General features: G+C 48.6%; 1 protein-coding gene across 1 annotated transcript in view; it reads right to left on the bottom strand.

Moving 5' to 3' along the window:
* Positions 1 to 164: 164 nt before the first annotated feature.
* sfl (N-deacetylase and N-sulfotransferase sfl) overlaps positions 165 to 14,343 on the bottom strand; it is an 80,902-nt gene continuing 66,723 nt past the window's right edge. Inside the window, exons 3-12 of the mRNA XM_025307859.1 lie at positions 13,476 to 13,728; positions 11,696 to 11,887; positions 6,509 to 6,852; positions 5,703 to 5,991; positions 5,085 to 5,213; positions 4,654 to 4,836; positions 4,331 to 4,551; positions 3,943 to 4,221; positions 3,463 to 3,760; positions 165 to 3,369 (exon numbers count right to left, since the gene is read on the bottom strand). Of these exons, the coding sequence (XP_025163644.1) occupies positions 3,259 to 3,369; positions 3,463 to 3,760; positions 3,943 to 4,221; positions 4,331 to 4,551; positions 4,654 to 4,836; positions 5,085 to 5,213; positions 5,703 to 5,991; positions 6,509 to 6,852; positions 11,696 to 11,887; positions 13,476 to 13,728 (2,299 nt within the window). The 3' untranslated portion in view covers positions 165 to 3,258. The remainder of the gene's footprint in view (positions 3,370 to 3,462; positions 3,761 to 3,942; positions 4,222 to 4,330; positions 4,552 to 4,653; positions 4,837 to 5,084; positions 5,214 to 5,702; positions 5,992 to 6,508; positions 6,853 to 11,695; positions 11,888 to 13,475; positions 13,729 to 14,343) is intronic.

Below are 14,343 nucleotides of genomic sequence, written 5' to 3'. Positions count from 1 at the left end.
GTGCAAAAAGAAGATCGGTTGTGAACGTGATGGAACGTCATTTCAAAATTACAAGGGAGACACAATTCTCGAAGTGTATATGTGTGTGTGTATGTGTGTGTGTGTTGAAAAAAATCTGTATTACGTCGTATCACCTCGTCGTTACAAAAGCCAGTTCGCTCCAGGATTTTTCAGGGCCTCTTTTTATTAGAACTTACGACTATTCGTACAGTTATTACAGTATTTTACAATAGAGTAGTCATAAGTTATAAATAATTCAAGATCCTATCCCGAGGTGTCGCGCACACATGCACACGCACATACATACATGCGTACATACACACACACACACACACACACACACGCACGCACGCACACACACACACACAAACACACACACACACACACACACATCTTACGCGCGGCTTCGTTTGTTTGCACAACGATGGCATCAATTTTTTCCTGCGTGACAGTCTATTGGAACAGAATATATTTACAGAATGCTCGCCATTCCTGTGCGTTTGTAATACACGGAACAGATGCACCTCGCGGAATCTCGCAGCGGTTAGCAGTTCGTCATCGCTCATCAGTGGCAGTGCCTGATATGCAAGTGTGATTTCGAGTGGTCTGATCGATTTGGAGATAGTATATATACGATGGAACAAAATAAATAAATAAATAAAGAATATGTCAGTAATCATAAAGTTCCTGATTTCGTGCGAGAACCTGATGGCGTTCAGACACTGATGCTACACAAAATATAGGACAATTTCGCTATATTATTTAAATTACTTAATCTCTAATCGCGCACTTTTACCGTCACGATATGTCAATATTATACAAGTTTCAAAAATACAAAGATATAATTGTTTTAAACGGGTGGACCAGCGATGATGCAATGCTAGCCGTTGATCTAACTCGCACACGTTCTCTCTTGTGTGAGCGTCGGTCGATATTCCACGGGGTTATTACCTATATCTTTTTTGTCATTATCTCGTTATTGTCAGGTAGTAGCAAGCCGGACACTCGTTGCTACCGCCATACTAAACGAAATTAAGGATATTGATGACTCTAGAGAACCGACGTCGCGATTGGTACGTTGATCGTATTTGATAATCGTATATACAACACTGGTAAAATGGCACGATTCGACGAAACAGATCAATTGGTTGATAGAGTATCGTTAGTAACTACTGTTATAATACTAACAATAAACTTTATACATGATTCGTTAAACGTTATATGGCATAATTCAACGGCAGTCTGAAAACGAAAATAGGTTCTACAAAACATAACAAAACATTCCACCAGGACACAACACAATCCGCGCTTACCGAGACTCGCGAATAAAAAGAGCGTTCCTCTTCCATTAAGACACTGGATTGCTCGTCTTGGACCGAAATCATCGAACGATTCGTACACATTAGCCGGTACGTTTCACCGTGCAAAAGATGCGCCGAGCATATGTCACGTGCAGGGCGTAATTGGGCCACGCTTCAAATTCTTTCATGAATTACTTAGTTATAATGTACAGTTACGTGGTCACAGATACGCGGACAGTATCATTAAAAGTATTTGTACATTGCTTATATATTATCGAGGATGACATACGCGTGTAAATAACAAATAAAGTTAACGCGCACAATAATCAGATCTTTTGTCGGCGTTTGTCCAGCCAGCATAATTTTATTGAATTGATTTTTTTTATATATATTCTCTCGTGGTATACGGTTGTACGAAGGTCACTCCAAAACGAGCAATTGAATACGCGCGTGAAAAAAACACACACGCTCTCTCTCTCTCTCTCTCTCTCTCTCTTCCTCTATGTATGTACACATCAAAGGTGAAAAATATCGCAAAAAATAACGTCGAGTAGCCACAACATGATCATTTTTAATGACCGCTGAAGCTTACGTTTTCCGCGACACTTATCGAACAAACGTTTCGTCAGCTCGGTGTACAATAGGCGGTGAGTTATATCCAATTTTTAATCTGCATATCAGTTTCGGGGACAGTTTATCAGCGAGTAAATCTGCGCGGTATTTTCCAAACAGTCATGTGTTGCTCCAACAAGCGTCGCACGAGTCTCAAATCTGTTAGCGATTATTATTGCGAATAAACGTACGTTTTCTAATCATATTCGGGAGATCTGAAAATCTTCGGGCTCACTCTGAATATGCCTGATTTTAATCATCTTGGATCCTTTTTATGGTACATCTATCTTAACATCAAAATAATACGTTACATCTCAGTGTACAAACGGACGCGATCACAAAACTTTTTTGTTGCTGGCTTTTTCCACAACGCCGGTACCAAGAATAGTATTGTCAAAATATACATAGACTCCTCGTCGGCTCATTGCCGCCAGCATCGATCTCAAATACGCTTACGCAACAAGAATTAATATACACTGTATCTCCGAAAGTTGGCGGGCTCGAGGAAAAAGCTCGGAGCCCCAAAGTCTCACGCTCATATGGACGATCCGACGATTAGCGCAAAAAGAAAAATAATTCATCGACGATAAATCGTACTTCGACATCGAATCTTAAATGAGAAAATTGAATTTTTAATTATTCATTATGTGTGTGTTCACTTTGATACTAAAGATTGCTGTTTTATTCTTACCTCAGAAATATTTACCCACACGAAACTTTACCTTTTGACACAAGAAATATAAATCGTAGAAACAAATTTGTTTTTTTTCTTTTTTCAAAAAAACTACTTAAAAAAAAAACATTTTAATTCGAATGGAAAACTTACACGACTTGAACGACTTATCTTCGATCAATCTTGTGCACTCGATAAAAATAGGATGAAAGGCGCTTATTATCGCAATTAACGGACATCAGTAAGCGCCTTGTATCTCTCTTTTTTTTTTTTTAAACATTTCTCGCCTCTATAACGTGGTAACGATGATAATAACGACAGTAAAAAAAAATTACTACTGACGGTAGTAAAATTAAGAATGCTACCAAGTTTAATAAAAAATATCAAATAATCATGATAACTTCCGCAGTACTATTAGTTTAACAACGATCGACAATTACAATTGTGGCTTCGTAAATAAAGCCGCTTAGTGACTAGCTTTGCAGGCTTCCCATAAATTAGGCCAGTCCACTGGGATAGGCCAGGCATGGGTTCTTCCTCTGAAGTTGTGGAATCCAGTGGGGCGTCGAATATACAATTAATTTACAGGTCTTCCGCCAGCAAGCGATGTATCTCGCTCACGGCGGAAGCGAACAAACGGGAAACGTTGGAGTTTCACGCGATCAGCGTTTGCTAGGTCATCACAGTGTCGGTGAGGTCTTCCTTCAGCCATTGCGGAATCGTTCTGGATCCGAGCCGCTTCAACAGCTTCACCAGAGCCGTGTTGTGGGACAGATAATATCTCTGCGAAGAAGAAGACCGCGGTTAAAACCGGCGCACACTCATGAGTGAAAGAAAGAAAAAAAAAAAATACAAAGAATACACCTCGTCTTTTACCTGTAACAATTTGTACGATCTGTCCTCCATCGGCGGATATTGGCGGCCTTTGCTCTTGCCGAGGCATTTAGTGCGATCCTCGTTGGTCACCTGGCAAAAGAAACCCTTCTTCGGGTCGTACCTCAAGTGCGAGGAGTAATTGAAGGCGGGCGTGATCTTGAGGAACCGCTGCAGCTCGTGCAACGTTTCTACGGGATTCTGCCGCAGTTGCTCGCCGTCGATGATGTGCAGTTGTTGCGGCACGTAAAACGACAGCCACCTTTCCAGATGCTGGGCGTACTTGCCAGGATTGAGACACCTGCGGCCGAGCGCAACGTTGCACGTTTAACGTACGTAACACGTACCCGGGACACGGCACTTCCGCGTTATCCTAATGCGTATTTACTCTCTGCGACGACCGCGCCGCGCCGTTCTCGCGTTTATTCATACGTTATCCGGGCGGCTGCGGTCTTACGTCATTATTCACGTCCAATTACGTACCTATTTCTGAGGTCCCGCAGGGGCTTCGGCGCGGAATCGCTCGCCGTGATGACCGAATGAAAGGAGTAATTGTTCGCTACCGGATCCCCGTGCACTCTGGTATGCTGGTACCATGAGTAAGCGCGTCTGGCTGGGGAGAGCAATATAGTGATTAGTTTGGCTCTCGGTAAAAGCGCGTGTGCCCTCCGCGGTACCAATTCTCCGTCGAAGTAAGTGGCGGATTTCTCAAAGAGGTACCGAGAGCTCTCGTTTTTCGCCGTCGGGAAGAAGCTCATGTACCTGTGTGGAACAACAACGCGAATTGTATCTCTCGTATTTGGTTCTCGACTAAGAAGAATACACAACAACCGGTATTCCGGTCGGTCGGCCGCATCGGCCGATCACTCACCAATCGAGACCCTTGTAATAATTTTTCCCGTTGAAAAATTGAATCTCCTCGAAGGTGTCGGGGCTCGGTAGGTTGCTGCTTATCGCCGGGTGAATAGAGAGGAATGTGTACAACGCTGTGGTGCCGGTTTTCTGAGGCCCGATTACCAGGAACCGCGGCAGTTGGTCGCAGGTCTTATTGCGAGACCAGATCTTCTGGTGCCTCTGATCGTCGCACGGATTCTGCAAGATAGCAAACGATATCAAACAGCGCGGTGCGGCGGAGGAAGCAGCGCAGCCGAGGAGAAGGGGGATCGATTAACAGCCGAACGGCTCTCTACTCACCCCCCACACCGGGTCGGCCTCCTCGGGGTAAAGCTGAAAATAACGCTCCCCGAGCTGAAGCGGCGGCGCGCTGGACAGTCTCAGATTCGTCCAGCACTGAATAAATTTGATGACCGACTCGAACGTGTACAACGCCAATCGATCGTTTCCGTAATTCGACATGTGTGTCATAAAAATATTTATCTGAAAAAAAAAAGGGGGACACGAAATTCACGTATTTATAATACCGTCGTGTAATATCGTCGGATTAAAGCGAGACTGATTAAACGCAATTGAATTCACGAGTATGATCCGGAATCGCGGGCGACTGGAATATTCCGAGCGGCTGCTAAATAAAATGGCGATTGAAGGCAAACGCCTGTAATATGATAGCGGGCGAGATCAAACGAATGCGGCGTTAAAATTGACTCCGTAACGTTTGATTCACCCACCGGATTATACACGATCGTTTGGAAAAGTTCGCCGCCCTGTATCGACTCGTCCAGCTTTTCCCGCCCGCCCGGATACCTCTCGATGAAAATTGTGTGAGTGAAAAGGCCGCAAGTTTGTCTGGGTAGGACCTGAAACACAAAAGGAGCCGTTTCATATTCAGAGAGGGCGATGTGTGTTGAATCTATAAATTATATACAACGGACCGAAACGCGCATAAGGTGGCGGGACGTCGGGGGGGGACTGTTACGTATTTCCCTTCACGTATATTATATACTGCCGTCTCTCCCTCTTCGCGAAAATAACGCGACCGCATTTCCACGTATATCCACGTAGTATCCGCGAGTAAACGAGCGCTTAATTAGCTTCATCGATCGAACTCTGGCCGATCGTGGGTCCGATTTTATGCGAATTTAAGATGAGATCGAGACTCGCATCTCTCGGGGGGATTGCAACGCGAACCACATCATCACCATTCGCGGAGGAAACGACGTTTTCAGAGCGCGTTGCTCTGCGCAATTCGCGACGTATTCTCTCTCGTCGACGGAGTTTGACGAGCGTCGTTTTATTGAGTGCTCTCGATATCGAAGCAATTTATCGATTGCCACGCGATAACTTACCATGATATTACGGTGAATGAAGCCGCGTCTCAAACGAGCTGGTCTCAGGTGTGGATACTCCTCGGTGCTGGTGACCTTGATGTTCCAGACCCTCTTCCACGCCTCGTAGAGGCCTTCGTGGACCGGATAGACGCCGGAGTGATGCGGACTTACGCTGTATCCGCTTCCGGTCGGTATACCGTGGTCCTTCGCGAACTGCTTGTTCAGCGCCATGTCCAATTGCAGATGAGTTACATTCTCGTAGAGGTGCGGTTGTTGGTGATTCCACATGTGGGAAAACCACGTAAATCTGCGAAAGCCCGTCTTTTTATTTCGCGCACAATTCTACCAATGACCAATCACGCGGTTCCCAAGGTGCGACGGCGTTTCCCGGCGTGTCGATGAAACATCACTTTGCAATTTCGCGATTGGAGGCACAACGATCAGCGTAAGCGACGATCAATCGCGCCCACGTCTCAGCCGCTGCTGTTTAGCGTTATGCCGCGATTATAGCGATTATTACGAGCGAGCAGCCGCGTGACGTGTCGTTTTAATACGTGAGACGACATATTTCGACGACATATCGATGAAATTGTACATTTAATTCATTACGCGCTGAGCGCTCGCTTTGTGACAGTGAATTTGAGTGATGAAAGCAGCAATAATTAGCGATCGCTGCTTGAAACTATGTGCGAATCGAATCGCGAATGCGCCGCTCGGGCGACGCGGACGGGAGGGGGGGGGGCGGGGCGGGGCGGCGGCAAGGTTCTATTCGCACTCGCCCCGATCGCTTTTACACACGGCCAATATTTGTAGATCATACCTACCTGTCTACGTTCTCCAGAAGCATGTCGTCCCCCAAATTCTCCTCCGCCGTCCCGTGATGAAAATACTTGCCGGAAAACCCCAAATTGAATTTGAACCCCGGCACGAGCGCCTGGATCCTCTGCTGCGTGGCCAGCAACGCCATTACGTCGTCTTTCCTCAGTCGGGTGCTCTTCTCGCCCACGAATATATCGTCCACGTCCACTAGGATCATGCGATTCAAACTGAGGCTCAGTTGCCCATGCGACAAGTAGGACAACGAGTCCAACAGCAGCAGCTTGTGCAGCCAGAATCGCAGCCCGCTGCCAAAGAGGACCCTCTGGATCCCGTCGTACCGGCCATGATCCTGTCTCACACAAGTATAGCTCGGTTAGTTTGTTATATACAACCCCGAAGAGAGAGAGAGAGAGAGAGAGAGAGGGGAGAGAGAGAGAGAGAGAGAGAGCGAGAGAGAGAGAGAGAGAGAGAGAGAGAGAGGGGGGGGAGAGAGAGAGAGAGAGAGAGAGAGAGAGAGAGAGAGAGAGAGAGAGAGAGAGAGAGAGAGAGAGAGAGAGAGAGCGAGAGAGAGAGAGAGAGAGAGAGAGAGAGAGAGAGAGAGAGAGAGAGAGAGAGAGAGAGAGAGAGAGAGAGAGAGAGAGAATCGTTCATCTCTTGGTCGACGATCGTCGTTTCACGAACGAAAGTATTCCGCGGTGGCCTGCGTACACAGGCGAGGGAAAGAGAAACCGTGCTAATCATCGCGCGTTAACGAGCATCGTTGTTTTTCTTTCAGCGATCGGATGTACGGTGGAGTGCCCGGCGAGTAATCGGCGCGAAGGTGTCCGACGTGTTAATTACACTGTTCGACAGGAAGTCTCCGCTAAGCGGCGTCGGCGCCGCAGCTTGGACGGTGAGTCGAGCTTGTTAGCAGTAAACAACAATAATAATCTCACGGATAATCGCATCGTGCAGCGGAGGGGGTAGGTCGGAGAGATACGCGGGTCGCGCAGGTAGCCAGGTGATTAAATCAGGAGCCAATCAGCCGTAGGCTCATTCGATTAATGAGCCGACTGCGTAGCGGCGCTTCATTTGCTACCCATTGGAACCGTCAATTTGTTTCGTTTCGGGCTCGTCCCGTATCCGCGCGGTCGACGTATCCCCGCGGTAGCAGCCGTCGACGTCGTCGAGATAAAACTCTACTGACGGCACGATGAGGACGGGACGGGTTGCGAGCGGCTCGCGACAAACCGAACGGTGGGAATTGTCGCCGCGCACATTTTTCGCAAATTCGCATCCCCGTTATTTACAGCGCAAGCGGAGCGAAATTTACTTTATCGGCCGACTGAACGAAGAATTCGGGGCCGTGGTCCTCGTTCTCGCTCGCGAAAGTTTCTCGGCTCGATTTTACCGCACACCTCCGAGGCGCTTTTACTACATGGACTGAAAGGTCTTTGGCTTAACAATGAAAAAACGATTTTTTTAATGAAAAAAGTGTTTTATTCCTCGACATAATCTCCATTCAGAGTAATGCACTTAGTGTAACGGTCCGCTAACATTTCGATGCCGGTCTTACAGTGCTCGGTGTCAAGTCCCTCAAAATAGGCATTTGTTTCCAACTTGACCTCCTCATTCGAGTAACATCTTTTACCAGCGAGCCACTGCTTCAGTCGGGGAAAAAGGAAATAGTCGCTGGGGGCCAGGTCTGGAGAATACGGGGGATGCGGGACCAATTCATAGCGCAATTTCTTTAATTTATCGGTCGTATCGCGAGCCGAGTGAGCTGGAGCATTGTCTTGGTGAAACAAAATTTTTTTCTTTGCCAAATGTGGCCGTTTGACCTTGACCTCGTCGTCCAATCGATCCAGTAATGTACAGTAATATTCTTTATTGATAGTTTTACCATGTTCAAGATAATCAATGAATATTATGTTATGCGCATCGACGTTACGACGAAACTCAGCAAACCAATATTTGATGGTTGAATTCGGTGGGGCAGATGTGCCGTAACATTTATCAAGCCATGCCTTTGCTTCAACCGTGTTTTTTCCCATCAGGAAGCAATGTTTAATCAAAACACGAAATTCACTTTTTTCCATAGTAAAGATAAATTCAGAGGTAACGTCACTTCGAAAGCTATAACTTGTACACGAGTCAACGAAATATCATGAAATTTTTACAGCATCTAAGTTCAGGTTGGTACTCTATAGGAAATATAAGGATTTTTAGTTTGTGGCGCCATCTATATGTCAGGCCAAAGACTTTTCAGCCCATGTAGTATTTCAACCGCGATTAACCGGCTGCCGATGATCTCACTCGTTGGCAAAAGTATGCAAAAGAATCGAGGTGGTCCCAAAAGTCCCAAAAGATTTTGAGATTGTCTGCTTCTCTTCTCTTCCGAATGTCGAAGGGACAAATGAAAGATACGTGCGTTCTCCTCGAGAGAGAAGGAGACGGCGAATTGTCATACGGAAAATATAATGGCCCCTTCTTCTTCTTCAATTGGTACCGCAGGGACGGAAAGGTTAACAAGAAGCGTATCTTCGCGCGTATCCACCTCGCTTCCTTCTCTCGGCCTACGTGGTGCAGAGATAAAGCGGTCCCGCGCGCCGACGGAACCATTCCGGTCGGGCGACCGGCCGGGAGACATCGGCGATACCTCGCGTTTCCTTCGTTATATCGGCGCGATAGCTCGCGCGTCTGCCGGATGAACGCAGTTCTCCTTTGTATCGTCTGCAATTCGCAATTCGCGTTCGTTCCTCCTCCTCTCTCGAACGTCCGTGCGGTCCTCGCGCTTATGGCGCATCATCGTCGTAGTTCCGCTCCGCCCGCTTCCACTTCCGTGTCCGGAATCTTGCAGTTACGAATTCCTGCAGGAATGTAAACGCCGGTCGAGACGGCTTGGCGAATTGTTTCGTAGTCCCCCCCTCGGGCGGTCTACGCCGCGAGTCCTCCTGGCCACCGACGTCGGATCTCTTCTGATCCGCCGTTTCCTTCTTTCTCTCCCTCGCGCGTCTCACTTCCTCGGCCCTTTTCCTCTCGTTTTCGCTCCTTTTCCTTTACTTTTCTCCGGCTCTGCCGGCCGTCCTTTCCCCTCGTTCCTCTCGCCTGCGTGGTATACGTGGTCATGAGCCGTATCGCGGAAATTCCACATTTGTTTTCGTTTTCCGGCAACGTCGCCGTCGTCGCCGCCGCCGCCGCCGCCGGCAGTCGAGGCACAGGAAGGATCGCCAGGACGAGAGAAACGGAAGAGAAAAATGGAAGAGGACGAATGAGAGAATTGCGCTCGCCATCGATGCGAAATTAATCGGCGACCGGCGTAACAAAAGAAAGTCGCGCCTTTCGATGAGTTACAGGGCTCTTATATACTCGAGGATAAAAGGAGAATAAAAAGAAACATATTAGGCATCTGACTAACGACACGGCTCGGCCGGCGCGTCGCTCGGTGTCCTCAAGTTCTCTTCAAGGAACAGAAGCGATAGAATTTTCAACGGAATTTCCCGCAGATTCGACGCGGGGAATGCACAGATAAAAGTAAACGAAAGACGCACGCCGCGTTACTTTGCCGCAATAACGACGAGAGGGATCTTACTCGCAGAGATGGCGCAATCGCGGAACCTTATCACATCGGTTAAGAGGCAACGTATGAGAGAGACGAAAGTCACTCGTGCCTCTTATCGCGCGACATTCGAGCGAGACAGCGAGAGTCGCTTTTTCTCCTTCCTGTGTCTCTCTCTCTCTCCCTCTCTCTCTCTCTCTCTCTCTCTCCCTCTCTCTCTCTCTCTGTCTCTCTCTCCCCATCTTTCTTCGCGGCAGGAATACTCGCGCCGGCACAAGCCGGCACGGGGTGAAATCACTGTGCGTATTGTTCCGAGCCCCGCTTTTGTTCTACCCCTAGCGAGCGGCGGATCTTATACAGCCACTCAGCTTCTTGTTCCCTGCCGCGCCGCGCCGTCGTCTTTCTTCTTTTCTTCTTCGTTACATGCAACCCTCCCCGTTAGTTTCCTTCGCAAAGTGAAGTGGCGTATCAGGAAAATTTCGCGTCTCCGGCCGGCTTTCTTTTTCGGCGTCGTCGTCGTCGTCGTCGTCGTCGTCGTCGTCGTCGTCTTCGAGAATCGCGCCGGCGATGGTGAGAAGAAAGAGGACGGGAGAGGGCGCGGGCTAGTTGACGCGGCTCGGCTGCCCTTTGAGAGGGCGCCCAGGGATTTACTGTGCTCCTCTTTCCCGTCTCGTCACTTCGCAGGGAAGATAAGTGCATAACCGATCCGTGCGTCCTGGCTCCGCGTCGTAATGGCCTCCACACTCAGCTCGATTGACGGCTTTTTTTCACCGGCGCGAAGCGGCGGGGATCATCGTTAAAAATTATCCCGTCCGAGTGGTAGCCGCCTGCGCGGCTGCTGCTCGTCGGCTTCGGAAAAGGACGATTCCGGGGATCAGTGCGCGCGATACCTAACCGCGACGTTCCGAGAGACAGCCGTGGGAGAGTAATGAAAGCGACTCTCGCGAGGATCATGGATCCTCGAGCACGAGCTGCTGGAATCCTTGTTGTCCCACGTGCCACGTGCGCGAGTGTGAAGCGTAGGAACTAACTTGGCGAATCGTCCGTGTCTTCGCCCCCCGGTTCTTTCTTTACCGGGACAATTTCCACGGGGCTCTCCGGGAGCCGAGCAGCGTGAAACTCGCTACCGCGAGCAAATTCCGCGTTCGTTCTCGTTTTTCGAGATCATCTCCTTCTCCCGGGGTATCCCGGAAGATAAGAGATCCGTGCGCGTGCGAGAGTTAATAAAGGATTCTCGGAGGATGCGCTCGAAGCTCTGTGTAAGCACAACGGGAAGCTCCGGCTCTCAAAGTTGACGCACGATAAACTAAAATTCACGGCTCGTTACGACCGTGCCAGCGGAGAGAAGGGGAGAAAAAGGGAGTATTTTCTCTGTGTACGTAGAAAATTAGCCCTGACTGCAAAACAGGAAATTTGTTACCCCCCGCCCAGCGAGAGCGAGAGCGAGTTACCCCGGACGAACGACGGCGCGTAACATTGAGGCTACGCTACGCGAGGGAGAAAATGATTTAAACGATCCCCGTCGCCAGCGAGTACGCGCGGACGCGCCCCGAGTCGGTGCATTAATTCCGCAGTCGTCCGAGTTGTCCGAGAAGGGATACGTGACCGGAATGTACGTACGCCGTTCCGCGAGACGACGGAACGAGACGCTCACCTGGATGACGGTGGCCAAGGGACTCTTGTTGGCCGGATAGTCGAGGCTGTCTCGGTGCGCCCAAGCGAGCGGCTCGTAGGTGCTGTGATTGGCCTGAAAAATAGTCCAGTCGCCGCCAGGAAGTGGTCCCCAGGCCGTTTCCCCCGATCTGGTTAATCGGAGAATAGGAGACGCCGCATTCAGCTGAGCATCCTGCAGGAAGAAAGAACGACCTGATTCTCCACGGCGCGCACAAAAGTTCCACCCGCCCATCCGCCCGCTCGTCCGTCCGTCCGTCCGTCCGTTCGTTTGTTCATCCGTTCGTTCGTTCGTTCGTTCGTTCGTTTCTCCCGTTTCTACTGGATTTTTCCTCGCTTTTCCAAGAGAAATCAGATTTTCGGCCGTACCAGCGCGAGCGGACAGTGTAGCGCTTTGTTAAGCGCTCGCGTAAGCGACGGAGAGAATCGTTCGGACCAATTCCGCGCGCGGTGATAAAATGGCGATTTTATATTTGGAACAGCTCGTGAAATAATATTCTCTGTAAAATGCGCGGGCGTATAATATAACGACGTAATAACGTAGCGCGGGCGCGATAGATGCGCCGCGCGAGAAATTAGTTGAAAATTCACAGGGTGTAGTCACACGAGCGCGTAGTAGCACGACACGAGCGGCAGAGAGAGATAGAGAGATAGATAGAGAGAGAGAGAGAGAGAGAGAGAGAGAGAGAGAGAGAGAGAGAGAGAGAGAGAGAGAGAGAGAGAGAGGCATTGTTAAACTGAAAATTGGATATTGTAAAAGAAGCAAAAGAAAAAAGAAAAAAAACGAGAGAAAAAGAGGAAACGGTATCGAGGGGGGATTCCGTGGGGTGTTAAATATGATTTAGCCGACGCGATCGAAAGGGGATCGCGCGAAATTAAATTAGGCTTCTCCCCGGATCCTTATTCCGATCGTGCCCGTCGCACCCGTCGGACGGGATCGCATTACAGTCGCGCGCTTATTTATAGGGGAATGACATACTCCGTACACTGTCGTGCCCGATGAGCATGCACAACGTTAATTTCGCCAAGTTTCTGCTCCCGTTTACGGCCGACGGCATATGATCGTTACTCACGAGACGAACGCCATGCGTTCGAGGCACGATCGATGCTCCAAAGTTTTAAGGAGGTCGTAACTCACGAGGATAATAAGGGCAGGCGGATGCTCGATGGCGGAAAATGAAGTGTGTAATAAGGTAACTGTACGAAAACGATTCTCGCGGATAGGATATGTGCGCGCCTCGAAAGAAATACAGCGCAGACGCGGCTGATGCGGCACAACAAGCGCGTGCTGCCGGTCGGTCTCGGGGAGAAGGACACGAGTATAATACCGATTATCTTATTACTGCAGCTCGCTCCTTAATGCACGCCGCCTTAATGCTTACTACACACTTTTTATTGCTCCCTTTTACGAGAGAGTTCCTTCCTCATTTCGATAGCAGTTTCCCGCGATATAAAGTTGATTGCTTCCTTGAAGATTGCCACTCACACAGAGTCGTCACCTCCTCTTCTTGCCTCTCACTCTCTCTCTCTCTCTCTCTCTCTCTCTCTCTCTCTCTAATACGGTCACGACTCCTCCCGAGTGGTATTATTTGGTATTGATTGTAAGAAAAAAAGGCATTCTACTTATCGCGCGATCAAAGCAGCCGTGCTGCTGTGGGCGTCCTAATGATATTGCCGCTCTCGTGACCGATGTAATCATAGATGTAATACATCGGCGGGGTTGCCGAGCGTAATAACGTGGCACACACCGGCGAAGCTCTCACCTTCAACCTAAGATTCGTGTGTATAAAAAGCGGAAAGCCCTTGAGCTGAGCACCGACCAGGCTCTCCTCTCCGGGTGGGGCAAAACCGACGATGCCGACTGAATATTCCCTGCAATACTTGTCCAGCAGCTCGCGATTCCACTTGTCCATCTGCAGGTACTTGTTCAGGTTCTCGAAGATCAGCACCCCGTAACGACCTTTGTCGAGGTTCGTCAGTACTGGTAAAGACTTGCCGGCCACTTCCACTTTGTACCTGAAATCATAAACGATGATTTTCCACCGTTTAGACGCGCGTTAAATACCGCATATTTTTCAAAGGCAACAAAATAGCAGACCGCGAGGAAATTGCGAAAAGTCATTTCATTTCATCTGAATAAATTTGCGCGGAAAACCGAAACACGTTAACCGACGGTGTTTTCACTGGAATAATACCGCTTTAGAATTTCATTAAATCTTTTTTATATGTATATCTGGGAATATTATTTTTATTTGTTTTCACGGATGGAATATTCACGTAGCGTTAGGGGGAAATGGTGGATTTTCCGAATGGTTCAACACCGACAAAACGGCAAATCGACACAGACAGTGCAATGTAAAGGTGAGTAAGAAAAAAAAAAAAATGTCTTCTTTTCGGAAATACCGCGAACGCTCGGAGACCACTGTAACTGTACGATCTACATTTATCGTTTTCGGATGCCATTAAAACTGGAGCGATATATATCCCGCTAATCGCCTTCGGGTCTCTTTACTTAAGAATTGAGCATAGGGGATGTGGACTTTTGCAAACTCCGCTTAGGTACGCATTATTCTTGCGGAGCTTATATATAAGGTAAGCGCCACTCGGAGTTAACGTGTTCTTTAAAATGGA

The sequence above is a fragment of the Harpegnathos saltator genome, unplaced genomic scaffold (genome assembly GCF_003227715.2).
Source record: "Harpegnathos saltator strain DR-91 unplaced genomic scaffold, Hsal_v8.6 scaffold13, whole genome shotgun sequence".
NCBI classification, from domain to species: Eukaryota; Metazoa; Arthropoda; class Insecta; order Hymenoptera; family Formicidae; genus Harpegnathos; species Harpegnathos saltator.
Note: the sequence above shows the minus strand (reverse complement) of the source record. Positions and strands in the feature narration are given on the sequence as shown.